Below are 27,152 nucleotides of genomic sequence, written 5' to 3' on the forward strand. Positions count from 1 at the left end.
AAACTGAAGAGTAAGAGAGACAGACTGTAGAGTGTAAAAGAGAAAGGGTGAGAGGGATTGGAGTGTGTGTGTGTGTGTGTGTGTGTGTGTGTGTGTGTGTGAGAGAGAGAGAGAGAGAGAGAGAGAGAGAGACAGGAGTATATGAGAAAGAAAGACTGAATAGTAAGCGAGAAAGAGAGACTGTGGGGAGTAGAGAGAGAGAGAGAGAGAGTGAGAGAGAGAGTGGGAGAGAGAGGTGTTTATATGTGTGAGGAGAGGGAGAGAGAGACTGTTGAGAGTGAGTGAGAGAGAGTGTGTATGTGTGAGTGAGAGAGAGAGAGAGAGTGAGAGAGAGAGAGAGGGGCGCTCTGTCCTCGTGCGCTGTGCAGTTAAGTTGCAGGCGGCTCGAGCTGCTGCTGCTGCTGCGTGCCTCTGCTGCTCCGGAGGGGGAAAACTCTCCTCCTCGCGCGACTTCCAACTCTCTCCCCGCGCAGTGCGGAGCTGCCATGGAGCCCGCGCGCACACTCGCGCTCTTCACCCTGCTGCCGCTTCTCCTGCACGCGGACGGCCTGTACATCGCCAGTAGCATAGGTACGTGCACGCGGGCTTCAGCCTCAGCACACTTCTTTTTCTTCTTTTTTTATCTGCATGCAAAAGCAGTGCAGTGGAACTCTCCCCAATCCCTCCCTCTCCCCCTGCCCGCTGACTTTTTCTTGGTCAACTTTTTTGCATGTGGTCAGTCTGCTTTAAATCACTTTTTTTGGCAGCCGCGTGCTGCTGTGTCATCTGTCCGCGCGAAGTGCATCTCACTTAGTTGTGGAAGAAGGCAGGAGACTGGGACGCACGAGCGAATTCGAAAGCCGAGAATGATGCACGCGCCCCGGGCTGGGAGATGGCAGGAGAGTGATATTACTCTGTAACTGGTCGCGTGACGTGTCGCTTTGAACTCAAAACAGGGTTGAGTGACGTTTAGAAACAAAGTTCAGTGTGTTTATGCAACGAGGTTGAAGTCAGCTTTCCTTTCGAATTTTCCCGTTCCACCTTAAATGGTGCACCATTTAAGGTGGAACGGGGAAATTCGAAAGAAGCTGGCGAATGGGAAACCAACTTCAGCCGTGTTCATGCAAATGTTGCACCGCATTTAAACACGATCTGTGCAGATATTGTCGCGTTTTATTCACTTCTCTGTTCCTTCAGATCATCTGCACGCGGAGGCGAATACATGCCTCTGAAATAGTCTTTTATCTGCTCGTGCATTTCACTCCAGAATTGCATTTTTGTGCAACTGATGCTGAATTTGACGGGATGTGGAGTGCAGTCAGTCCAGTGATGGTGATCATGCAAGCTCAGCACGAGGAGGGACAGAGTGTGCTCGTGGTCTTCATTAGGTGTGGCCAGTTCCCCACTGAGCCTCGCTGGAGTCTGAGGTGTTAGAGCGGAGAGAAAGTGAGAATTAGACGGAGCTCGTGTGGTTCGGGCAGAAACGAGCGCGCAGGCAGGACAGGCAGGCGTTTTGCAGGTCGCTTCGCGCGGGCGCGTTGGGTTTAAGCGCGAGGAGGCGCTTGCAGGTGGCTTTTTTCGAAGCCCGAGAGGCAGCAGCAGTGAGAAAACATCCCATAAGGGCAATTATCACCCTGACCTCTGAGCTTCCTCCGGCTGCTGGAGAGAGAGGAGAGAATGTGCTGCATTGCATTTACACTCAGACTGTTTAGCTGCAGTTTGGGCTTCTACTCTGTTATACTAAATTTGTATTTTGGTTTATTATTATTAATCGGGCTGAAAGATGCATTGTTGTTACATCACAACCACAGCTTGCTGGCAGTCTGGCACACAACCTTTAGGGGTCAAGTCTTAAGGCACTAAACAGTGGATTTCCTGGTCTTCTTACCAATAAATAAATAAGTACATATAGTGCTGTTGTGTCACAGCAAGAAGGGCCTGGGTTCGCTTCCCCACCCAGGTAACCAGGGACCTTCCTTTGTGGAGTTTGCATGTTCTCCCTGTGTCTGCGTGGGTTTCCTCCCACAGTCCGAAGACATGCAGTCAGGCAAATTGGAGATGCTAATATTCTGGATATTCTGGTCATTTTACCAATATATAAATACATAAACAAACAAAAAACAACAGGCCTGGGTGACAGTGGGTAGTGCTGTTGCATCACAGCACGAAGGGCCTGGGTTCACTTCCCCAGCTGGGTAACCGGGGTCCTTTCTGTGTGGAGTCTGCATGTTCTCCCTGACTCTGCATGGGTTTCCTCCCACAGTCCAAAGACATGCAGTCAGGAGAATTGGAGATGCTAATATTCTGGATATTCTGGTCTTATCAATAAATAAACAAACAAACAAACAAACAAACAATCAATAAGGCCTGGGCGGCAGTGGGTACTGCTATTTTCTCACAGCAAGAAGGGCCTGGGTTCGCTTCCCCGCCCGGGTAACCTGGGTCCTTTCTGTGTGTTCTTGCATGTTCTCCTTGTGTCTATGTGGGTTTCCTTCTACAGTCCAACAACATGCAGTCAGGCCAATTGGATATGCTTAACTGCCCCTTGTTGTTGAATAAGTGGATGTTTGTTAATGAGTTGTTTCTTGTGACATCAAAGAAATAATGAGTGGCCAGTTTTGAAGCTTCAGAGTGGTCACTTCAAACGTCTTATTTAAAGAAAAAAGAGAAATTTGGTTTTCAATGATACGTACATCACATTTTTATACCTGTTTCTGTATCTTTGTGATAATACAGCACAGAAATACAGTTCAAACATTTCCTGAATCTGTAGAGTCGCCCTTTCCATTCCATCTTATCACGAGATCAGGCGTGACTCGCATCCAGAGTTATGAGGCTATGAAGAGGGGCTGAGATACACGTCATCTACCTCTCACCATGTGGAACTGGTGGAATGTGTCCGTCTACATTCTGTGTGAAACTGACCAATGGACACCCAAGAAATCACTGAGCACTGACCCATCACACCGGAAACCCTTCATTCTTCACTCAGTCGACATCGGAGAGACATGAAATGGTGTGCAGAGAGTTTAAAGCTGCTGAAGTTGCTGCAGCAGTTTTGGAAAGTAGTGATGAAGATCATTCTGATATGAAGCATGTGAGTGTCATGTTTTATGCAAGAGCCTTTAAAGGTGAATTTAACAAGATATGCAACAATTAGGAAAATGTCCTCAGACCCTAGAGGGTTAAAGGGTCCCTGATCTTAAATATGCCTCTAAGAAAGTGATATTTCATGCATTTCACCTTTTTTAAACGGAAAAAAAACCTTCTCCTGCAGAGGCCGGACCAACACTGGAATTGCGGGACAGTATGTCTGTTGCATGAATAAATAGTTGCCAGAATTGCTGTTTTTCATTTGCCAGGAAATATTTCTGATGAGATTACCATATATGATATACTAGATATTAGATATAATCAACTTGCCTAAGAAAGAGAAAAGTCAAAGGAAAATAAGTGAAATAACAGGAGCTTCCAAAACTGGAGTTCAAAAAATTATTGAAAGAGAAAATGGGACACCTGAGCACCGTGCAAGACCTGGTAGACACCAAAACTGTCCCCATCAGATAAACAGCACTTAAAGCTTTCATCTTTGAGAGAGAGGAGAAAATCAAGCTGCTTCAGATCTGAAAACATCCACAGGTGTTTCTGTCCTTATTTCTACTGTGAGAAGACAACTCAGCGCTATGAGTCTGAAAGGATGTGTAGCTGTCAAGCCTCACCGAGAAAAGGAGACAGACACATTGAACAAAGAAATTGCTAGTGTTGGACTGACCACCCCAGAGTCCAGACCGCAACATCACTAAATGCGTGTGGCATTTTTTGGATCATGAGAAGCTGAAAATGTGAAACCAAGTTCTAAGCCTGAACTTTGGAGATGTTGTTGTAAAATGTCCCTGTAGATTTCTTTGAAAACTGAAAGCCAGTTGTTTTATGTTAAATATATTTGTCATGACACTGAAAGATGAATAACTTGTGATAAATGGTCGTTTTAGATGAGAAATGAAATAAATAAAGGGTGGTCACTGACTTTTACGCAGTACTGTAGGTACTCATATATAATACACATGGGACATATTAGAACATATAGGCACTTTTATTTGTAATATATGCAAAATAGTAACTTCACAGGAAAGGGCAAAAACTTTCTCCACTTAAATGAATAAGTTCATGTAAAGAGATTTTATTCCAAGTAAAATCTAAAAAAGTCAAGGCCGTTTTGGAGCATGGTCCATTCCTATTGGTCCAATCATCATGAATTTTTCACTCAAAGTAAAGGACCGCCGCTTGAATTACACCTCAAGCTAAAAGTTGAAAACATAAAGACACTTTTTTTTGGACAGTGATGATATGAGACATGATCCCATGTTATGACACAACATAAAAATAAATGTGTGCCTGTGTGTGTGGTTCTAGATTCCCTGAAGCACGTGCTGGGGGACTATGGACTGGTGAGGCCTGTTCTGACCGATGCGGAGGGCCGCTTCCTGTCGCACGCGGTATCGGCCGGTCCAGCAGACGGGCAGTTCCGTAGGCGCTGGCGAAGAGAGGCGGAAACGGCTGGCCACGCCCCCAACCAGGCCAGTGGGGACGGCCAGAGGCTGTACTACAATGTCACTGTCTTCGGCCGGGAGTTCCACCTGCGCCTGCGCCCCAACAGGCGCCTGGTGGCCCCCGGAGCCAAGATGGAGTGGCAGGGGTCAGACGGCACTCGCTCGGAGCCGCTGAGCAGCAGCTGCATGTTTGTGGGCGACATCACGGACGTACAGGGAGCCTCTGTGGCCATCAGCAACTGTGACGGTCTGGTGAGTTTACACTGGCCTTTTTTAGCTGCCATTTGGTTATAATAAGTGTTGGAGATTCAACTGGGAGTTATTGCAACAGCAGTGTTTTAGTGGTGGGGAATATGAACCAAAACTAATATCATGATATTTGTCTGTGGTTTTGATGATAAGCATTGATAGCGCAAAATACATAAAAGCAGAAAAAGATTACGAGAGCACTACATCTTGATACTAGCTTCATTGCCACTCTATGTGGCTGTTATAAAGCTTCTTTCTGATATTTGTTTTCATGTCTACTTACCCTTTAATGTTGTTGACAAAACAAAGATGTGGCTGATATTGTCCTGGAATCTGGGCCACTATGAGGCCACTATGAGTGTAGGATATATGATGATTGTATGGTAAGTCCACAATGGAAGATATTTTATTGTGATATGTAATATTTTTTGCTACACTGCTCTTCCCTGGATCTAAATGAAGGTAATATCCAGGCTTCAGTGGCGAATCTGCTGCGATACGTTTTGGCACATTTACTTATATTGTGACTTTAAGGCCATGAGGTCAGGAATGCACGTGAGACTATTTACTTTGCCCTGTCTTAATTCTGTATGCATGAGTGTTGGATTTGCCATTTTAAATGGTTTGTCAGGTTTCACTTGTGTGAGGCTTTTGGATTCAAACCAAATAAGATGCATTGGAACACATTCAACAATATTTAAGATTAGCATCAGAGCTACAAGCACACCCTAACAACAGCCCACCTGCATCACACGATGATATTGGCATATTTGGCATATTTAACATGTTTGTGTTTCCTTAAATATGCATTTGAGCTGTATGTTGGACAGTTCTGAAGTTAAAGCAGGATCTCATGATGGTGATGATGTAATTTTGTCCTTGCTACAGTTGCGATACATGAATATGTGACGCTGTGCATGGAAAGTGATGTGTATATGATGTTATTCACTTTTATTATTCATTTCAGAAAATGTTAAACCTCAGAAATGGGAGTCATCAGTGGCAATATTAAAGCCATGCTGTAATTTGATATCAATCATTTCTCACTCAGAGCTCATTGAAACAAGCAGAGACATTCTGTCGAATTAGCAGATTCGAAACTTTCAGTCAATGCTATGTTTGTGCTTGTAGGTAGACGAGGAGATATTTTATTATGATTTGAATTTAATGAAAAGGTCCAGCTGTGCTAAGGTCATCTTGGGTGAAGAAATACCATCCTTTACATTTTTCACCTGTCTTTTCAACGTGCTTCATTTCTCATTGTTGAAACAAACTGAAAAAAGAACTTAGAGGGTAAATGTGATTCTTTGTGTACAAGCTTAGCAAAAAGTTTCCTATATAGTGACAAAAAATGGTTCTATGATTTGTAAGAATAGCAGAATCTATTTTGCTATATAAAAGCGATGGGGCACTCGAGGCCGTGCGTTACTGCGATTTTATGACGGGACGGGTGTTCTTAGGCATGACGTGAAGCTCCCTTTCCTGTGATAAAATCACTTACAGCCTCAAGTGACTTATTGCTTTTATAAAATGGCAGCCAACATAAAATATGATTCAATTTGAGAAAATAATTTAGGTTATTATTAATAATAATCGACATAAACAAGTATTCTGCCAAGAAATGTAGTTCCTTCAGAGTATGGTTTCATTGCCAACAACCATGGACCACTGAATAGGGAGAAAGTTTGGTCGCCCATCCCTGTATATTGCGGTCATTTCAGTGTCATATAACAGTGAACATATAATAACACAACACTGTTAACACAGCACAGCGCTGGCTAGAATTTCTGTACTTTCATACCTAGCACACTATTTAGGGAGTACGGAGCCATTTGGGATTCAGCCTGGGTTTGATGCGACTTCTGACTGAAACAAGGACATTTGAAGCGTGTAATCCATTCAACTGGGCAGCCAGGGTCCTTGTGTGTGGGCTTCTTCCGGTTTCCTCCCACAGTCCAAAAACATGCAGTCAGGCTAATAGGAGATGCTAAATTGCCACTAGGTGTGAGTGTAGGTGTGTGTGAGTCTGCCTTGTGTTGGACTGGCAACCTGTCCAGGCTGTTTCCTGCCTTCTGCCCATTGAGCACTGGGTTACACCCTAGCAGCCCCCCGCCACCCAGGAGGATTAGCGGCTTGGATGACCCGTGAGTGAGTGAGAGAATTATTATTTTACAGACACAATTCTTGCTGTCTTATATTCTTCCAACATAATGATCTTTGCCTTGCCTTTAAAATGTCTTTGAGTTTTGATTACACCACCATTTAACATCACAGTACAGAGGGAAAATGCATTATGACTTCAGATTCACGCTGAATAAATGATGGAGGCCTACAGCTTTCCTCAGCGCTGCCCGGGCAGTAGAAAGTTCAGAAGAGACGTAAACACAGTCTCGCGACACGGCCTTGGCTGACAGAGCGTGTACAGTAGAGGTCTTCACACGTCTAAAAATCTAGCAGCTCACGCTGTTTTCTGAGAAACAGTGAGTCACAAAGGTGAGAGCGCTACTCCCTTATGCCCGCTGTGTGAATATGTGTACAGTTATAGAGGGTGGCGCATCACAACAACTAACATCTGCATACGGCTGAAAGATTCAGCGCTTCTACACTGAAATTACTATTTTAAAAGGTGCAAGTTTTATTATAGCATACAATATCAGCAGCATTAGACCAGTCAGAAGCAGCCAAACACCAATCAGCTGTGACATCTCAACCAAAGGTGGATAGTCTGGTCTTCTTGGCCAAAAAACAAGCCTGAACTTTAATTTATACAAAATAAATGCTGTTTAAATTGCAATATTAGTCTTGAAACTCAGAATTAAATAGGCCTGCACAACAAGCCGTTATATAATTCTGCACAGTAAGCTTTGAAGTAAATCTAAACATTTATCTGTGTGTGCATATCTGCTTTTGCTAGAAACCCCGTGTGATGGTGTTTATGTTTATATGAGTCAGAATCAGTATACAAATGATGTATTATTGTCAGCAGGTTTGATTGTAGCCATCTGTATACTGTCTGAAGTGTGTGGGTGTTTTCAGTGTATATGCTTGAATATGTGTGTTAGGCCTGTTACAGTTATTACATAATCACCTTTATTGAAGGAAAAAAGTAACGGCCCCTTAATTACTCAGCCAATTAACTGAATTTAGCTGATAATTGGAATTAATCAAACTAGACTCACTCAGTCTTGATTACTGCCAGCCCCGCTAAATCTAAACATTCAGCAATGCGAAGTTGGCTAAAAAGTCTCAAAAAGCAGCAAACTCTGCCATGATCAAAATACATTCTGCAAGAGATGAGAAAGAAAGTTAATGAAATAGATCAGCCTGGAAAGGGTTACAAAGGCATTCCAAAAGCTCTGGGACTCCAGCAAAACCACAATGAGAGCTATTATCTCCAAATGTACAAAACATGGAACAGTGGTGAATATTCCCAGAAGTGTTCAGCCTACCAAAATCCCTCCAAGAGCACAGAGACAACTCTTCCAGGGAGTCACAAAAAGCCCAGATGACCATCTAAGGAACTGCAGGCCTCACTGGCCTCAGAGAAGGTCAATGTTCATGATTCCACCATTAGAAATAGACTTAGCAAAAAATGGCATCCATGGGAAAGTTGCAAGATGCTAACAAAGATGAACATAAAACATTTGCCACAAAACAAATTGGTGACCCCCAAGCATTTTGGGAAAATTATATCTGCCTTCCGGTGTAAAGCTACCACTGCAATCCACAATGAGAACATTATACCAACAGTGAAACATGGTGGTGGTAGTGTGATGGTGAGCCTTCATGGCCTGGGCTACTTGCCATTTTTGACGGAGCCATGAATTCTGCTGTCTTCCAGAATATCCTGTTGGGGTGGGGTGTGTGTGTGGGGGGGGGTGCACTACATGTCATGTTTGTTTACTTGAGCTACTAAGCAGGGTAGCTTAGATAACCAATTTGGCCACTTCAAGCATGTACTGTAATATTTGCATACAATGAACAAAAAAGATAATAAATTGTTAATAACAATTATTTATATAGCACTTTAGGACCATTGTGTGCATTTGTTTTTGTGTGTGTGTGTGTGTGTGTGTGTGTGTGTGTGTGTGTGCTCCAGTGGGCAGTTCGCCTGCAGGCTTAAGTCTCCATGCTGTCCTTCAGCTTCAAACGCTCAGGGGCAGACAGGGCTACTGCTGAGGGAACTTCTCGCATATAGAGCAGCTCAGCACACACACACGCACACACACACACACACACACACACACCACACACACACACAGATCTGCATCAGCAGAGGATATTCCATCCCCACCCCCACCCCCATGCACACCTTCATATTTCTGTCTTGTTATTTTTTCTTTTTTGCCAGAAAACTTGGACACAAAGGAGTCATGCTATGGGAAGTGAAACGTATACTTATGTGGCTAAGCTTTGCCACTATAGAGTGGAACAGGTTATTTAAACCAACTGTGGAATGCAGAATGTCTGAGAAAACGCTCAATTTTGGAAAACAGCTGGTCATAACAACCACCCAAAGAAGTCCAGTGTATATCTTGAAGCGAAAGTAAACCTGTTCTTGTAAATTCACTATAAGAAAAGATTTGATGTTTTAACTGAACTTTAACCTTAAGAGTGAAACAGGTTGCCTTTAAAATTTGTAGTAAGTTAACAATTATCTGTTTTCCAATCTGTTAACATATCATTTTCAGCTCATACGCCAATTAAAAGTAAGTCCGGTTAAATTGAAAAGATTCAGGTCTAAAAACCAAACTACAGCAGTGCTCAGCTCCAAAAAGAGGTGTCAAGTTTAGTAGAAACAAAATAATAATAATAGGAAGAATAACAACAATAATCTTAATTTACATAGCACTTTTCATGCCAGTGGCTGCTCAAAGTGCTTTACAGACAGTAATACAAGAAATTATAAGTATTAATTTAGAATCATATAAGAAAATGACACCATCAACATCACGTTAAAAGATAAACACCATGAGACATAGAGTTTTAATTAAATGCTAAGTTAAAGAGATGCGTTTTTAGATGCTTCTTAAAAGTGAGCACTGAGCTTGAGATAGAAAAGGTCGAACTTTGGCGATATTTCTCAAATAATATAAAGCTACTTTAGTAACTCTGTTTACATGTAGGATTAAACAGAGCTCGGAGTCTAAGATCACACCCAGGTTTCGTATTTTAGGTTTGGTGCACAAAGCTAAAGAACTGAGCTTCTCATTAAGCAGCTTTCTCTGAGCTTTAGTATCAACGATCAGTTTTTCAGTTTTATCATGATACAGCTGTAGAAAATTTTGCGACATCCAATGAGAAATATCTGACACACAGATGGTAATCCTGTCTACAGAGTCTTAATCATCAGCAGGAATGGAAGTCTATAATTGTGTATCATCAACATAGCTATGAAAATTGATATTATGTTTCATAATGACAACATGTAGAGGTAATGTGTACAAACAGAAAAGGCCCTAAAACTGAACCTTGTGGGACACCACAAGAAATGTTCTGTTTTTTTGATGGTTGATTTCCCAGAGAAACCATAAACTGTCTATGAACTACACATGGTGTAAACCACTCTAAAACTGTGCCTAAGAGGCCGACCCAGTATTCAAGATGGTGGATGAGAATCTTGTAATCAGCAGTATCAAAAGTTGCACTAAGATCCAAAAAAGAGAGCAACTACCACACATGAGGAACATACTTATCAAATTTTACATCTTCATTTTGAAATGAAGATAAAGAAAACAGCATTATTATCAGGTGCCAAACATGCTTCCCAAAACCTGACAAAATCTCTTTGTTTGCCCTGAGGAAGCATGCAAGTTGTTAGCTAACTAATCCTAGCCCTGCTGAAAAAGGGCATAGACCTGAATGAATTCGATGCTGGTCTAAGCTGGTATATGCTGGTTTAGCTGGTCACCCAGCATGGTCATGCTGGTTGACGAGCACACCAGCATCTGAAATGCAACATATTGCTGTTGTCGGAAGAAAATCATATCTACAAAATGGTAACTTTACAAAAGAAGGAAAAAATCTACTTTACTTTTAATGTAAGTCAATGGAACCAGACATTTTTCCAAACAATTTTGGGCCATTTCTTTTGGTCCATTCATCATGAAATTTACACATAATGTAAAGGACAACATTTTTAAATTATGTCAAAAACTGAAAAAACTACAAAAATGGAGATACGAAGTTTTCTTCCAACAGCAGTGATATACTGGTTTTGTGTTGTGTTATAGCTCTTGTGTTTTGTACCATTAGGGCTGAGAGATCAATTGGTTTTATAGTGTAATTGCAGTTTGAAAGAGTGTAAATTTCAAATCGCAAGAGCTGCAATTTTCATTATAGTCTATATTATTAACAGACATTGTCTTAGCAAGTTTTAAGTGGGGAAATTTGACATAAAACATGGAGCTTGTGAACTGCCTGTAGATGAGTTAGAGCAGGCATGTCAAACTCGGGACCTTCTGGGCCAAAGTATTGCGGAGATTAACGTTCACCCTCAAGTAACGACGTGAATTCAGTTAATGAAGGCCTTGTTAATTAGCTGATGAGCTGAATCAGGTGTGTTTAATGGGGCAGTGTGCTGAAGTCTGCGTTGTTTTGGCCTGCGTGGACTGGAGCCTGACAAATGTGAGTAAGTGCAATCAGAAACAACCAAACGTCCATGTGCTGTGACATCTCAACCACAGCTAGCTTCTTTTAGAGTAGTTTTAATGGTGTTCAAGCCACAAGTCAGGATAAGTGTATGTGATTGTCATTGTGGCCAGATTGGTCAGAAAATTTGCGATTAGATATTTTCCCCAAGGCCTTCAACCCTATGTCCCACAGTCGAGACATTGTTTAACAAAGTTGTATAATACAAGCTGTACAGTGCAGAAATTCCTTTCCCACCAGAAACAGGCAGTAAAAGCATTACAGGTGTTGGCGTCGGGACACTTTAGTGATAATTAGTGGATTGTATTCAGTGATGACAGGGAGTCGCTCAGGCCAAAGGAGCTCCCTCTGTGTGAGACAGGCAGCTTTTATAAAGTGTGTTCTGGAGATCTGGAACCTTTCTATGAGTTCATTAAGTTCTGGATAAGAAACGTCCTCTGCACTGTTAAAATGAAATATATACACAATGTAAAACGCAGCTGGCCTTTTCAAATGATGTAACAAAGTGGGAAACTGGGGGAAAAGTAGTTACAACATTACAGTTTGATGTAACAGCAGTGATGTAAGCTTTTATGTCAATTCCATTATGCAGTAAACAGAAATCTCATGGATTGAAACAGAAAACCTCAAAGTAAATGTTAGATCTCCCCATATTGATGTTGAAATGATGAGTATGTGCAGTGTCCATCTGCCGGCCTCGGGTCCACTGCTGGGCATAGCCGCAGCACTCGGTTAAACCCGAGGGAGTGCGGCCTCATTGTTCTTATGACTTTGAAAAATGAGCTCTTGCAACTCGCAAGATCATGCACCACACTTTTCTGACCGAAGCAGTGATAGTGATCTCAGCAGCAATGACTGTGCATAACATTGTACGTTTAAAAGCTGCCACAGTAAGATATCTGATACTTCTTGTACTGGCGGTCTTGATGTCACTCTTACCACTTCATAAAAGACTTAAGACCACCACATACCAGATATATCTCAGCATAATACATTAAGGGAACCTCTGAAAGATTCCCACGTTCCTGGATATTGTATTGGGGTCATCAGAGGTCATAGAGTGAACAGTGAGGAACAGATTTTTCAACAGGAATACATTTTGCCTTCACTAGGCTAGCTAAGTGAGCTGATTAGCCAGCTGAGCAAACTTTAGAATTCAAACCATTTTTTAAGAAGTCAGAGTGTAGAACATGTTAACTTTCTGAATAATCGCTTTAAGTCTGGTTGAAGTGTGGTTCATTGTCCTTCTTTTCTTTGTTGTTGCTAACTGTATAGCCCTTAGCTTGCTAACTAGCAAGTTAGCAGAAAAAAGTAACGAAGTTAAGATGCTATCAAGGGTTCCCCGAAAAAAAAGTGTTGAAATGGAGGGTAGAGGTTGTTGTTGAGGTTGTGTTCACAGATTCCATTGTTAAGAGGAGCAATTTGTATATAATGACAATTTCAGATTTTGTTTATTGAACATATGTTTATGAACATACCAAAGGTATAGACGTTACATAGATCTATTTTTGAATGAGAATTTTAATGAGATAAGATAGAGCTCTGGGAATATAGCACTGTTTTTCACAAATTTTAGTAAGCAAATGAAGAGCCCAGGAAACATAGAACCCTGCAAACATAGGGCACTGGGAACATCTTTTAGCTTGGAAACAGTGAATTTGTAAAGAGGTAGCAAACTGATACCAAACGTGAAAAATTATGTTGAGCAGCGGTCAATCATGGTCTTGCGAGGCCCTTGGCACAAAGGTTTTTGGAGGCCCCCCACACTCCGACAATTATTTATGAAAAAAAATATATAATATATATATTATATAATTAAAAATTGAAGATCTAAAACAAAGAGATTAAACTATATGTAACTTCTGTGTTTATGTCCACTTTGTGCAATGATTTATTTATTGCTGTTAAAAAGAAAGAAAATTAGCCTTTGCAGTATTCTTCATAACAGCTTTTGTGTAAGATTTGAATGGATTTGAGTTCAATTTGAGTTGAGATTTTTTTGTCTTTCAAGCCAAACAGAGTCAGAACACACTAAACAACAACAAAACACTAAACAACTGAAAACAGAAAATATTTCTTTATGTAATTTAAAGGCCTATTTGTGCATCTAATGTTTGCAGCTGCAGTGGATTGTTCTAAGTATTTGACCTATCTTGATCCTTGTGGTCTGAGGCCCCCTGAGGCCTCTGGGCACTGGCCCCACTGGCTTAATCAGCAGTCCGTCCTTGATAGTGAGTGATTTATTATATTAAATTAATATAAGTAGAATATAAAATTGAACTTGAGAGTGACGTGTATCGGCGCTCTCACTACATGATGCTATGCAGTGTGTGGTGGCCTTAATGGTGCTTTCATGCCAACCTTATTTGGTGTGGACCAGTTGACCTTTTCCTTAGTTTGGTTAGTTTTGAAAATCACGAGTTTTGGTGAACTTCCAAGTGAGCCCTGGTTCAATTCTGTACTGGTGGGAACGCATTTTTATGATGGTCCACATCAACCAAAGGAATTCAGAGCATGTTGTCTTCTTCTTCTAGCAGGAGGTCCTGTTATACAAGCATAATCTGCTTGTTTTAACATCCGTCTCTTTACAGATGCTCATGTTTTTTTGCTTCTATCACTCTCCAAATGTCATCTAAACATCAGTCAAACCTGTCCGATGCCAATATTTGTTTTATCGCAGGTGTCTGCCGGTAATATGAATCAGATATCATCATGCGTCTCTAGACTTCAGACCCAGAAAATGTCCTGTTTAAATCTGATGTTTGTCTGAATCGTCGCTTTTAAAGGGTTAAACAGAAATACAATCGTTTCTGAAGGCGCGTGAGCGAAAAGCATCACCATACAGGTCTCCAGGGCGAGCTGGCTGGAAATACTGTGCGAGTAATGAAGACGGAGACGGCGCTGAGCGGAGCCGTCTCTGAGAGAAGGGCTGGAAAAAAGACAAGGCCGCGGGTGAGGCTGAGCAGGCAGGGGTGGAGAGGCTGGCTGATGATGAATGGCTGCTGCAGTTGTGTTTGTTTCGGTACACAAGCAGGCCGGCGCTCGGCCGTCCCCGGGAGGGACGCTCTTTTATATGGGCGCGCTGAGGAGTAGCCAAGGCCTAATCCTTTCACACACTCCACTGCCCCACACAATTATACTCTCACCTCCACTCCCCTCCCCGGGGTGGATCAGCAGCCGGCCACGTTTCCTGTCATCGGTCGGGCCCTCTGTCCGTCATCGGCGCTGCTCGCTAAACTCCGCCGCTGAAGCTCAAAGCCTTACGGGGCCTTTATGATTGCGTATGGTAGCCTTGTGACTCTGGAAAGAGTGGCAGTAACACCACTGTGATGTGCTGTCTGGCCAGGCCTGAAGTGTGAAGAGCTGTAAAGTGACATTTCAACAGCAAAACAAATTTACACCGTTTGCCCTTGCCCCAAGTGTAGCCTATTAGATATGTTTGGTGTGAAGTCTGCTTCTTTACTTTTTTACTGAAGCTATGAGGCTAATGTGGCTAATGAGTAACAGAAGCTTGTACTGTGTGTTTTTGTGGTTTCTGATGCTGCATAACATACTGTTATCTGTACAAATGGACATAAATACCCTGCATATCTAAAATCAGTGGTAGCAGTGGGCAGTTCATGCTGTGCATTGGTTAAAATTTTTCCTCAGGTGTGAGTTTTGTTAAAAATGTGTGCTACATAACCACTTGCTTTGGTAATGTTAGCTTGTTGGCCTGTTTTGGTGTTTTAGTCACATTTCAAATGAAGATGAAAACAATTCAGTTTGCTGTGTTGGAATTAGTCCACTTTACTTTTGAGGCAGCGGACATAAAGGCATAGCTGGTCTTTGGGATTGGCCTTATGCTGCATTTAAGCTGCTCCGGCATGTCAATGCACTGCAACATATCCCATTCGTTTTCAATGAGAAGTGTTTGTTCCATCAGACGTGACATGATGAGTCCGGCATGTCGAGTTTGGGGGATGTGGTACATTGAAAAGTTGAGTGGAGCTGAACTTCATGCAAATAAATCTGTTTCTACCCAATGGCAGGTGGTGTTTGCATGATGGGCAGCTCAAGGTATGAAACACTGGTCCCACTTTTCAAATGTTCCCATGCGACATGGAGAACCAGTGGTGAAAGCTAGATATATATTTTATTATATATATATATATATATATATATATATATATATATATATATATATATATATATATATATATTATATTTAAACACAACTGTTTACCTTCAAAACTCAAAATCCAATTTTAATGATGATTGCTTGGACAATAAACTGAAATGACTGGTGTTGACTGCAATTGGTAATCAAAGAGCTAAAGCCTAATCTGACCCCTGATTATTGGTAATTTTTGGCCGTATAAATTATATCAGTCTATATTGTTGATTATCTGAATATTCAGGTGGCAGGTATACATCGCTCGGGCCTTACAGCACATAAAGCTTGGACACACCAAGGGTCTAAAGGAGCGTACTTAGGGCACATCAGGTTGTTTTCTGCACCACTGCTGAGGCCTGAGAAGATCACTGTCCACACAGACCATTTCTACCAAGTTAAATGTGGGTCAGGTGTTCCCTTAATTGCCCACTGGGATCACGTATTAGTCATAACAATGACTGCATGGTTCTGCTGAGTCTTATTGTTGCTGTGGTTGTTAAGTATACTGTAGACAGACAGACTGCAGGCCTGTATCAAAAGGCACTTATGCCTCTGTGGGTCTGCCCACTGTAGTGAGTCAGAGTGAGCGCCGCTCAAGTACTATTACCTTTGAGTGTGGTTATTATATCAATTTTGTACTGAGCGGCTGTTAGTGACCTCCTTCGGTGGGATTTGCGTGCGTCTGGCATGAATGAACGAAAAAGATCACACTATCATTATGGACTCTGCCCGTCAGCGTGGCCCTCAAACCCACAATTACTCAATCAAGGGCCTATTATCAACCAGTCAGTGGCTCAGCAAATGGCGCGCTGCAGACCTGTAATTACCCACTCTTACTCGCGGCAATCGTGCAGCCATTACCCACGCTGCACTGAAGAAGCAGCAGAACGCTTTCAGAGAGAACTGGGTCTTCCCCGGCAGGAAAATCCTGCCCGGCTCAGGAAAGCACTCATATGATGTCATGTAAGCACACATTTCTACCTTCTACATCAGAGTTATCTAAGAAAAAGTGATGCCGTAATGTGTGGCTGTAAATGTGGCATAAACGCTTTGCTTAGAATGTTACACCATTGATTCCTGACTAAGAAGAGAATCAAAACATATAGCTGCAATGTACTGTCTATGTAAAACATGGATAGATTACAGGAATTTCTGAACAGAGAATAAATAGTAACATTTTTAAGGACTTATTCCAAAAATATTGGAATAATATCCCCCACACACGGGCCACCGTACAGCAGAAGTTTCAGGACAGCATGACCAGATACAGTGAACATATTATTAGCGTACTATTTTAAACCTAATACCACACTGCAAATCCATAGCAGATGACACAAGGCTTGCAATTTACACCAGGAAAAGTGTCAATCAAAAGTATTTAAAGCTCTACTAGAGCTGGGAGGCGCTGTAATTTGAGTGATTACTGATGAGAGCCATGATTTTAATCCAGTATATATCTGCAGTGATAATGCCAGAGCAGATTACCTTTTGTGGTTCGCCAAACTCAGAGCTCCCTCAGTAATAGTAGTCCTGTTGACATCACAGGACTACTATTTGTAAAATGATCTTGAGCTGGATGTTAATCAGCACTTCTGCGATGATTACTTTGTACTGTAGCTGTTCTGGCTTGCTAAACTGATGAAGCCGTGCCGCAGCCTTCCACACACGGAACATGAAACGTGAACGCTGGCTGTGGCAGTCACCCGACCTAGGGCACTGATGATCACCGTAGGAGAGGGCGGGAAGGCGGTGCCCAAGCATCGGATGCTAACAGTTGTGAGTAATAGTGGAAGGAGGATGTCAGCCGTGCGAGATGGTGGGAGAACGCCGACAGCAAGAAGGCATGAAGGTTGCACACAGGTCTCGAACTCCGCTTCCCGGGCATCGCCTCCAGTTCTGCAGCGAGGCCACTAGATCATGCCACTAGATTATTTTTTAAATGTGGAACTAAAATGGTCTGTTCCAACTTATCAGATCAAAAAATAAACACCATAACATACGGCGTTTCAGGAAAACCTCTTGAAGTATCGTGATATTACTTTTTTGCCATATCGCCCACCTCTACTAGATAGCGTCTAACTTGTTCTTTCTTCTGTTGAAGTTCCTTCAGCGTCCTCCATTAGCAAAACTTTTTCTTTTTCTTTGCTGGAGCTGAAGAGAAACAACTTTTCTGCCTTAAACTTCTCTCTCTGCTGTTGATATCAGAACCTCAACTTTTTTACTGTGGATCCTCATCGGTGTCAAGAGCTTTAGAAAAGAACACAGGAGCTACAGTGACAACCTTGAACGGTGGTGGTAGCTCAGTGGCTGCAGAATTTAGCTGTGATTTTTAAAGGTTGCAGGTTTGATCTCAGCTGGTGGCTGCTGCCATTGTGCCATCTGAGCTGGTCGCTGCTGCCGTTGTGTCCTAGTTTAACCCCGAGCTGCCTCAATATAGCTGTAAAATGTTCCTTTGGACAAAACATTGTCTGAAGCTAATACTTTCATGGACATTGAAGAGAGTTTATGGTCTTGTGATGGTGTCATGAGCTTCAAAGATTCCAATTTGGAAGTTATTCTTGGGCCATTGTTGTATTTACTTGTGCTGTCTTACTTAGTTAAAAGTTAAAAACCACACATACTTGAAAATGTCAAGAAACAGGATTCTGAGAATCCACCAAAGTGGTAGTTGTCAGTGCAGCTTCATCATGGACCCTGGGGTCTGAGAAGGATGATTTAGAAAACAGTTCAGGCTCCTGAAATCCTCACTGTTTTCCCTGGCCTGTCTGTTGGCCTGTCTGTAAATGATGGTGACAGCCTCCTGGCTTAAACAACAAGGCATTAGAGAATCACTCTGTTACAAACCTCTTGTTGATGCCTCTCAACTTAAAGATGCTTTTTTATGTTTAATGATCTTGAAGATGGCTGCAAAATATAATAGTTATCACAATATTTGGCTTTGTAGCACTCCCATCAGAGCAAATGAGCTCTCTAAGCAATCAAATCTGCTGCGACTAATTGCAAACCAAAGTTTTGGATTAGTTCTATAACTTTATCCCAATATTGATACTGATATCTGAACTCAGGGTTGGACGTCTCACAATGATCACAATTTTTTAACTAACCACAATTATTTTCCGAAGTTGTTAGCATTAAAAATAATGTGTTTGCATCACATCAAACATGATCTGAAAATGTTTTTATCTGTTGAGGCAAATTCATGTAAATAACTTCTGACTGGTACAGTAACACTTTCAGAGGGCAGTGGTCAGTGATGTGATGCTTACCTGAGCTTGAGCTCTGTCTGCCGTCAGATAGGCCAATAATATCACGATAATATTCACTCCAACAGGTTCAAGCCAGTGGCATTCAGCGCATCCTAACCCCAGATAGCCACTGGCTCAGCGGTGTCCAGTCATTGAGCCATTGTGGATTTGTACTGTAATACACTTCAATTGTCATTTAAAAAAGGCAAGTTATTCTTAAATCTCATTTATGTATATAGAAATTAAACGTCACCTAACATTTCATGATCATGACAGGCCTACTCAAGGTATCAATACTGAGTGCTGATCTGATACCGATGGTCAGTTACGGCACTCATGTTTCATTATAGCAAAGTACATAAATATACGTTTCGCCACACATCACACTGTATGGGTGTCGCCACTTTGAGGACCGAATTAGGGAGTGACTGCCTTCAATTTTCTGTGCTTTGTAAATTATTCACCTGCAAGACGCGACAGAAGCCGAGAATGACGAGAGACTACACAGACTCCAGGCTAGAAGCACTCCCTGCACTGTATAGTTTAGTGTTTCTCTCTGCTGTTCACACCTCGTTCAGATCAAGAAGGGACTAATTAGCTAATAATGTCAGGTATTTAAACCAGGGAAACCAAATGTATGCAGTGCAGGGGTTGCAGGACTGGAGTCCTCACTAACTGCACTAGCACACTAAACACAACATAGTTTTCCAACCCACGGCATTCAGTCTTATATTTAATGTTTACGTTTCTCCATTCAAACGTCATTTAAATCTCCAGAAACAGAGAGTAAAGTTATAGCGGCTGTCTGCAGCTCCGTTAGGGGGACGACTGTTCATCTCTCGGCTTTAAACATTAGCTAAAGTCATCTAAAGGCTCGCATTGTTCAAAACTGTGTTAATTAGCTGATGTGGCCTTACCCTCCTATGATGACAGAGTTTTTCTCCTCTTTATGCAACACCATGGGATCCTTTGTCCACCCTGACGTGAAGAGCCGGTGGTCTTCTGTGCTTTTAAATGCTTTCAGACACTCCAGAATAGGGAGAGGGGTTGTGTATGAGATAAATACAAATGTCAGGAAAACACAAATTTAGTAGCTTTCCGCCAGTTTAAGTGGGATCAGGAGTTCAGGGGAAACTGTATGAGGATCACAGCCTATTTTATCGACTTTGTCGAGGTCACGTTTTTTCTCTTCCAAAGTAAGGGGAGTAATTTTAGTTATCTTTCACCTCTAGTTACGTTCGTGTGGAGCAGCGAAGCCAGAAATTCGGTCCCAAATATGGCGGCCACAACAGTAAAAATCACAAGACTGAAACCCTTGGATGGATGCTGTGGTACCATAATGTGTCATTTTATTTAGTTGTGTTTTTTGTAAATCTATTGTTCTAGAAGGTTTATGAAATGGGCAGTTACAGTTATGATTTTATAATAACCACAGCTGTGACTGAAATGGATCCCCCTCATTAGTATTGTGCAATTTGGACAATTGTACCAAATTAGTTTAACCTGCGGTCTTAAACTGTAAGTTGGTAATAAACGTAATATCCATATCTCTCATATAATGCAGCCCTAGTATTGAGCCATATTGAAACAGTGTTGTTTGGGTTCGGGTTTAGGGTCATTGGAGAGCATATTTGTGAGGAAATACTGTATAGTTCAGACAAATGATGATTGTAATAATAATAATAATTGGCTATTTATGCAGAAGATTGGTGGTGGTGATCCACATCCAGTGAAGGTGCCTTGAGGAGGATTGGGGGCAGATTGCATGTGGCGGATCTGTTGCTCTGAATCTGTGCTACTAATCATGGTTTCTGGTTTATCTCCTTGTACTCTGAGTTGAGAATCACACTCCATGGCACCCCGGCGAGGTGTGATATGATGCCTCTCAGACGCTTCTGTTAAACTCTCGCTAGCTTCTCGGCTTAATGTAGCTTCATTGGCCTCATATACTCCTATTTCCCAGCCTGCTTCTAAGAGACTACCACTTCACCGTCAGCTCAGTTTTCTGTTCCTGCTGGCTGTGGAGCCTTATGTGTTTCGTTTGACACGGGTTAAAGACGCATGATGATGTATAAACTTCTTTTCGGTGGCACCGAAGTTGTGTGGTCTTCAGATTTTGAGGTCAGATTTGCGATTCACAGCCAACAGTGTAACACGCTGTCATGAAGAACATGCTCAGATCAATCGCACATTGATGTGTTACTGAAATTTCAGCAAGAGACAAATGCAAAAATGGAAAAAAAAGAAACCAGTGACTGTAAGGACCTGCTGAGTTACTCCCCATGGTGAGTGTGCGGTACGTGTGTGAGGCAGCAGTGGGGGTTGTTGTTGATGCTGAAACTGTTGTATTTGATGGAGATGGGATTTGACAAGACCCTCCTGATTGTCTTTTCCTCATGTGTGTGACAGCATGGTGCCTGTTTTCACCTTGTTTCCCAAAGAAGGAGCACTTTCTTTCTCTTCCTCTCTCTCTCTCTCTCTCTCTCTCTCTCTCTCTCTCTCTCTGGGCCTGATTTACTGAGCCATTTCAGGCGCAAATCGGACGCATTCTGCCTGCGTGTTATGTCATGTTCTGCATGCATATGCATTCGAGGAGGGCCACGCAAAATGTGGGAGGATCACGCAAATAAAGGGTGGAGATATCACGCACGCTCCTGATTACATATTCCACTCAACTATAGTTTTCTCCTCCGCCTTTTAAAAATGCCGTGAATTTGCAACACATAAATGAGAGACTTCCTTAACAACGACAGCAGACGCAGGTGTTAGGCAATGGCAGGAGCCTTAAACACATACTGAAAGAATGTTTACCATCAGAATAGCACTGTTTAAACTCTCTACTAGATGTAGTAGATGTATGTATGTAAGAATATACAATGCAAAATACACCTTTAGATGCATTTTTGCCAAAATATACATAACGTTTTGGTGGGAAAGAACTTTGTTAATTAACACCGCTGACTCTCATTGAACTTTCCTATTCTGTTTTGTCTCTAGCTTGTTGATGGCTCCATTATTTCAAACCGGTTCCTCACGAGTGAGCAGTTAGTTTGATAGTTGGGGTCCTAGTAACCATATGTTCACACTAGCAGGCGACAAGCAACAGGTGTCCAGTTATTTCCTATGGGACTGATTTATAGCCGCAAATTAGCGACTAGTGGCAAGTGATACGACAACAGAGCGTCAAACAACAAATCAAGTTGAGGCCTGTGTCCCAATTCAGGGGCTGCATCCTTCGTAGACCTGCGAAGGCTGAACTGAAATGAGACGGTTTGCTCTAGGGTGGATTTCCTTTGCATCACGAAATGCGCCTAAAGTTGTTTCAAGAGGCCAGAAACTTTTTTTTTTTTCATTTATTAGAGCTGGAGATGCTTCTCTTTGTCTGCTTCTTGCTCCCTAAAGCAAAACGAAACGTTAGCATAGGTTTTGCTTCAGAGCACATTGTTAATTTGTATCGTTAGCTATTCGACTAAGTTAAAACCCAAAACTTACATTTGAAAGTCAACTCCTTAGCTGCCATTTGCTCCTCTGCTGATGTTGCCATGTTCTTGAATCCTCGCCAGCACGCAAGGAACCTCGGGATATGTTGGATGGTGAAGGATCCACCCGTTAAACCGTTCATTGCCATTGAAAAGAAGGACACGTTTCTTGGCCGCATATGAAGGAGCCTTCGAAATGGGACAGCCTAGTCGTGCCGCTGTGATGCAATCGGCCTTCAAACGCAGTGTCCGAAGGATGCAGCCCCTGAATTGGGAGACAGCTACAATTTTCTCAACTTTATGCAAATGAGCTATGATGCAGTGAAGCAACGATCTAACTGATTGGCTCAAACAAAATCCTCGGATCAATCGTAGACAGCGGTCTGAGGTCCCCAGCCTCTGCTATCTGTTCCTACCTGCATTTCATTCCTATTCCCAATAGTATCACTCAAAATATAGAGGAGAGACTTAAAAACTTGTAAACTTATAACTGCGTCATATTTTAAACAATACGACAATGCATATAGGGTATATATTTTTTCCTTTTCTTGTCAGAAGCTTGACAGTCTATACACTTATGCATGACAACAAGAGCAGCCTCGAGCACGCACACCCACAAGAGACAAATTTTAGGTGACGTAGGCAACGTAATGCCTTCTAATGTGAACGTTCGGTAAGTTGAACTGTGCATACTGTAGACACATAAAGGCATGTTTTGCACTGCACCTGTGCTCAAACATACATCCAGCCCTCTGTGTTTCTCCTGTAACCCCACCTCTTTCTGTATTTTGGACCTATGAGTTACACATAGCTGGAGATTGTGTTGAATGATGCTGTCTGTCATTTCATGTCAGTGTTTGCGTACTTTGAGCATGACTGCCTACTTTTAGACGCTCATCTTAATTGAAGTGCTTCAAAAACAATTAAAAATAATTATATAATGTGTAAATATGTTTCTCCTGCCACCACTGTCTTGTCACTTGCAGTACACATCTGTGTTAATCAATGTCGCTTTCTACAGTGTAAAAAAAAAGAAAAGTTGGGTCAAAATGTTAGGGCAGCTTTTTTTGAGTTAATTTAATTTGAAGATATTAGGATTAACTCCTGTTTGTAGGGTTGCACCAGTACCGATACTCTGTTGCTGCCACCACCGTAAACTATTAGTTAAACACAAAGGGCCTCATTCACCAACATGTTTTTTCTTAAATGTGTAACCGCAGAATTGTTCTCACTATTGTGCTCTTGAGTGTGTGTAGATTCTGTTCTTCTTTTCCCAAATAAGAAAAAAATTCTTCATGAAAACTATGTAAGTGGGTTTTAAGAAGACATTTCTTAAGAGCGGTTGGTGAATGAGGCCCAGTATTGGTATCAGTGATGGGGATGCTGATACCTATAGCCAATTCCTATTTTCAAATTATGTCAAAAACTGAAAAACAAAAATACGATACGAGTTTTTTTTGTTTTTCAGTCCATTTTTGTTTTTCAGTTTTTGACATAATTTGAAAATCGGTAGCAGTTATAGGTATCAGCATCCCCATCCCCAGCATCATTGCATTTAGTATGTTCTATTTGTGACTTTTGTAAAAAAAAAAGTTTAAAAAGTGGAATATATATTTCAGGGCTTGTCAAAATGTCTTATTATACGCATAGTTATAGATAACTCCCTACACAAAACCTCTAGAGAAGATATTTTGATAGCTTTGATAGATAGATAGATAGATAGATAGATAGATAGACAGACAGACAGACAGACAGAAAGATAGATAGATAGATAGATAGACAGACAGACAGACAGATAGATAGATAGACAGACAGACAGACAGAAAGATAGATAGATAGATAGATATATAGATAGACAGACAGACAGATAGATAGATAGATAGATAGATAGATAGACAGATAGACAGACAGACAGACAGACAGATAGACAGATAGATAGATAGATAGACAGACAGACAGACAGACAGACAGATAGTTAGATTGATAGGTAGGTAGGTAGGTAGGTAGGTAGGTAGGTAGATAGATAGATAGATAGATAGATAGATAGATAGATAGATACATAGATAGGTCATTGATCCCAGGAAGAGTTGAAGAGCCTATTGGCTCTAGGGACAAAAGATCTCCTGATTCTGTTGAACAGCTCTGTGACAGCAACCTGTCACTAAACATGCTCCTCAGCATCTTATTCCCCAGCTTCTTGTTTGAATTTACCATTCCACCTTAAATGTTGCAGCAGTTTTTATAACGCCTCACGCGCCAGAATGTAACTGCTGCACCCTTTAAGGTGAAACAGGACAATTTGCACAAGAAGCCTCAGAATTTCCTTATCGGAAACCAACATTAAAAGATATTTTGATAATCACCTTACCAAAGGGTAAATAGTAATATTAAGACGATTGTCTCCTGAATTAACATTAGAAACACAATAAAACGTTTAACACAGTGAGTTACTATGCTGTATTAATGATATGTGCATGCTTAGTAGGACTATTAGAACACCCTTCAACCCTCCTCCTGCAGATCTACTGTCCTGCAGGGTTTAGTTCCAACCTGTATCTAATAAGCTGCCTGCCCCCCTTATCTAACACTAGCCAATCGTGGACTTGGGAACGGTTGCATTAACTGGAGCAGGAGTGGCGGACTGTGGTTGGAGTTAGGCTCTGAAGAAAGGTAGATCTCCTGGACCAGCGTTGGTGTCCACTGCCTTAGGCTCCTGTGCAGCTGTTCCAGAGCATCCAGAATGTGGGTCCAGAACGACATGTAGTGTATTTAACAGATATTTAAGGTTTGCTAGACTAACACCCCACTTGTGGTATCACATTTCACAGCGGCACGACATCGCAGTCCTAAACATTTGCCGCTGCAACAGCCCCAGTTCTGCCTGTCTGGGTTTTTAAAGTGCTGCCTAAGAGGAAAAAAAACAGCGTGCTTGCCACAAATGGGGTTCTTAATTGTTACAGCACAGCCTGGCGTAATTGAATATAATGGAGTGTGGAGGTGTTAGACCCACGTGTTAGCTGTGTGACTGATGCTCATGAGGGCTTATAGTCCAACAGATGCAGTGTTAAAAGACTACCGTAGGACACAGGAAGGCTGAGTCTCCTAGTGATGCCTGAAATCTTCAGCCAAGGTAGTGTTTATGATAGAAAACGTAGAATTTAGTTGCAAGAGGCCGTCTGAGCAGTTCAGAAGACAGGTTATGTCTCTCAAGGTGCTGAAAAAAGTGCAGTTTTATTCAGACATCTTTGTTGATCTTGGACAAGTCCTGAACAATTAAATTAACATGATAGTTCTGAAATGAATACGGATTACAGTTCTGGCCAACTTTATTGACACCCCTGAATTTTAAGTACATAATTTACAAGATCTACAACAAATTAAGGACTAGTCTAGTCCGATTGAGGTGTATACATGGACGTATGCTGTTCTCATTTAGCTATTAGTCGGATTATTATTGGATTATCAAGATACTGCTAGCAACCAAACCCCAATGTCTCAAGGTTGAGGACAGTGTGTTATTATATGACGTCTGGGGTTCGGGTTGTGATCACCGGAATGTGTTAGAATCACTGGAGTGGTGCTGTGAGGTTGATACTGAAGCTGAAGCTCGCTCTGATTGTGTGTGAGGGAGAAGAGTGAGTTAGAGCACAGAGCTGTGGTGAAGAGGTCAAAGATCCAGCTGAGACGCAAGCTGTTGCTGCCGCTACATCACCTGCAAGAGCGATAAATTATGGGGTTTGTGCATCACACGCATGGCACCAGAGAAAGATGCGCAGGCTGAGAAGAGCCAAACCCCAACATTATTACAGCATGTTCTGCTGCGATGAGTCGAGCTGGATTTATATATCAGTCGCCAAAAGCACTGACTCTCACATCAAGATGGCGTTAATTTGTTTGACAATCTGCTAGCAGGCTTTAGTCCAAAGTAATTGGGCATACTGTCATGAGAAAACGAGACAGAGCTCGAGTGTTCAGGGCTGATTTCATATAAAACCAAGAGATTTAACTCTTAAGTTCAATAACAAAAGCATGGTGCATTTTTCTATTAACCCTTGTGTGGTGTTCAGGTCTGTGGGAAAGAAAACACTGTGATTTATCATTATTCAAGCTCAGATTCTTTGGCCTTTGCTCATTTTCTGTGAAGAGCATATAAAATAACACATTTTCAGTGTCTTCACTCTGTTCACCCCCCACACATGTATATAACACATGTGGTGTTGGGTGAACCCGTGGGGAATAAAAGTGTGGAGGTGCTGTGTCCTTCACTCTGTTCTCCTCCTACATAGTCTGCTGTATTTGTCTGTGTGTATGTGTTTGTATATGTGTGTGTGTGTGTGAGGGGGACAACATGGACAGGCTGCTGACTAGCTACAGCTGCTAAAGGAGAACCCTACGCTGACCATTTGTGATATTTTAAACATCTAATATTTTTACAGAAATTGTTATGGCTGTATTGATTTAAAAAACAATAATGCAGTGGGTCCACCAGACCGCTGAGTAACAAACACATCAACACCACACAAGGGTTAATTTCTTGTTTATAGGACAAAGCAGAGAAACCATGTTTAAGATTCTAAACTTCAAATCGATACCGCATTTTCAGTTTGCAAGTCTCATGATGATTTGAATTCGAAACGTTCTGCATTCAGCATTGGAAAGCCGAAAACCTTAATATTTTTTGCCTTTTTTTTTTTTACCCAATTTTCTCATCTCCAATTCCACCCGCTAGTTAGGACTCCCCCAATCACACAATACTATCAATGCTAGGAGGGTGAAGGCTAACACAGGCTTCCTCCGAGACCTGTGAAGCGCCACCGCTTCTTTTCGAACTGCCGCTCACGCA

The 27,152-nt window shown here is 41.8% G+C and overlaps 1 protein-coding gene across 1 annotated transcript in view; it reads left to right on the forward strand.

Moving 5' to 3' along the window:
* The first annotated feature begins 251 nt into the window (after positions 1-251).
* LOC118807006 (A disintegrin and metalloproteinase with thrombospondin motifs 2-like) overlaps positions 252-27,152 on the forward strand; it is a 273,404-nt gene continuing 246,503 nt past the window's right edge. Inside the window, exons 1-2 of the mRNA XM_036568771.1 lie at positions 252-570; positions 4,393-4,781. Coding sequence (XP_036424664.1) covers positions 486-570; positions 4,393-4,781 — 474 coding nt within the window. The 5' untranslated portion in view covers positions 252-485. The remainder of the gene's footprint in view (positions 571-4,392; positions 4,782-27,152) is intronic.

This window comes from Colossoma macropomum, unplaced genomic scaffold, assembly GCF_904425465.1.
Source record: "Colossoma macropomum unplaced genomic scaffold, Colossoma_macropomum, whole genome shotgun sequence".
Taxonomy (NCBI): domain Eukaryota; kingdom Metazoa; phylum Chordata; class Actinopteri; order Characiformes; family Serrasalmidae; genus Colossoma; species Colossoma macropomum.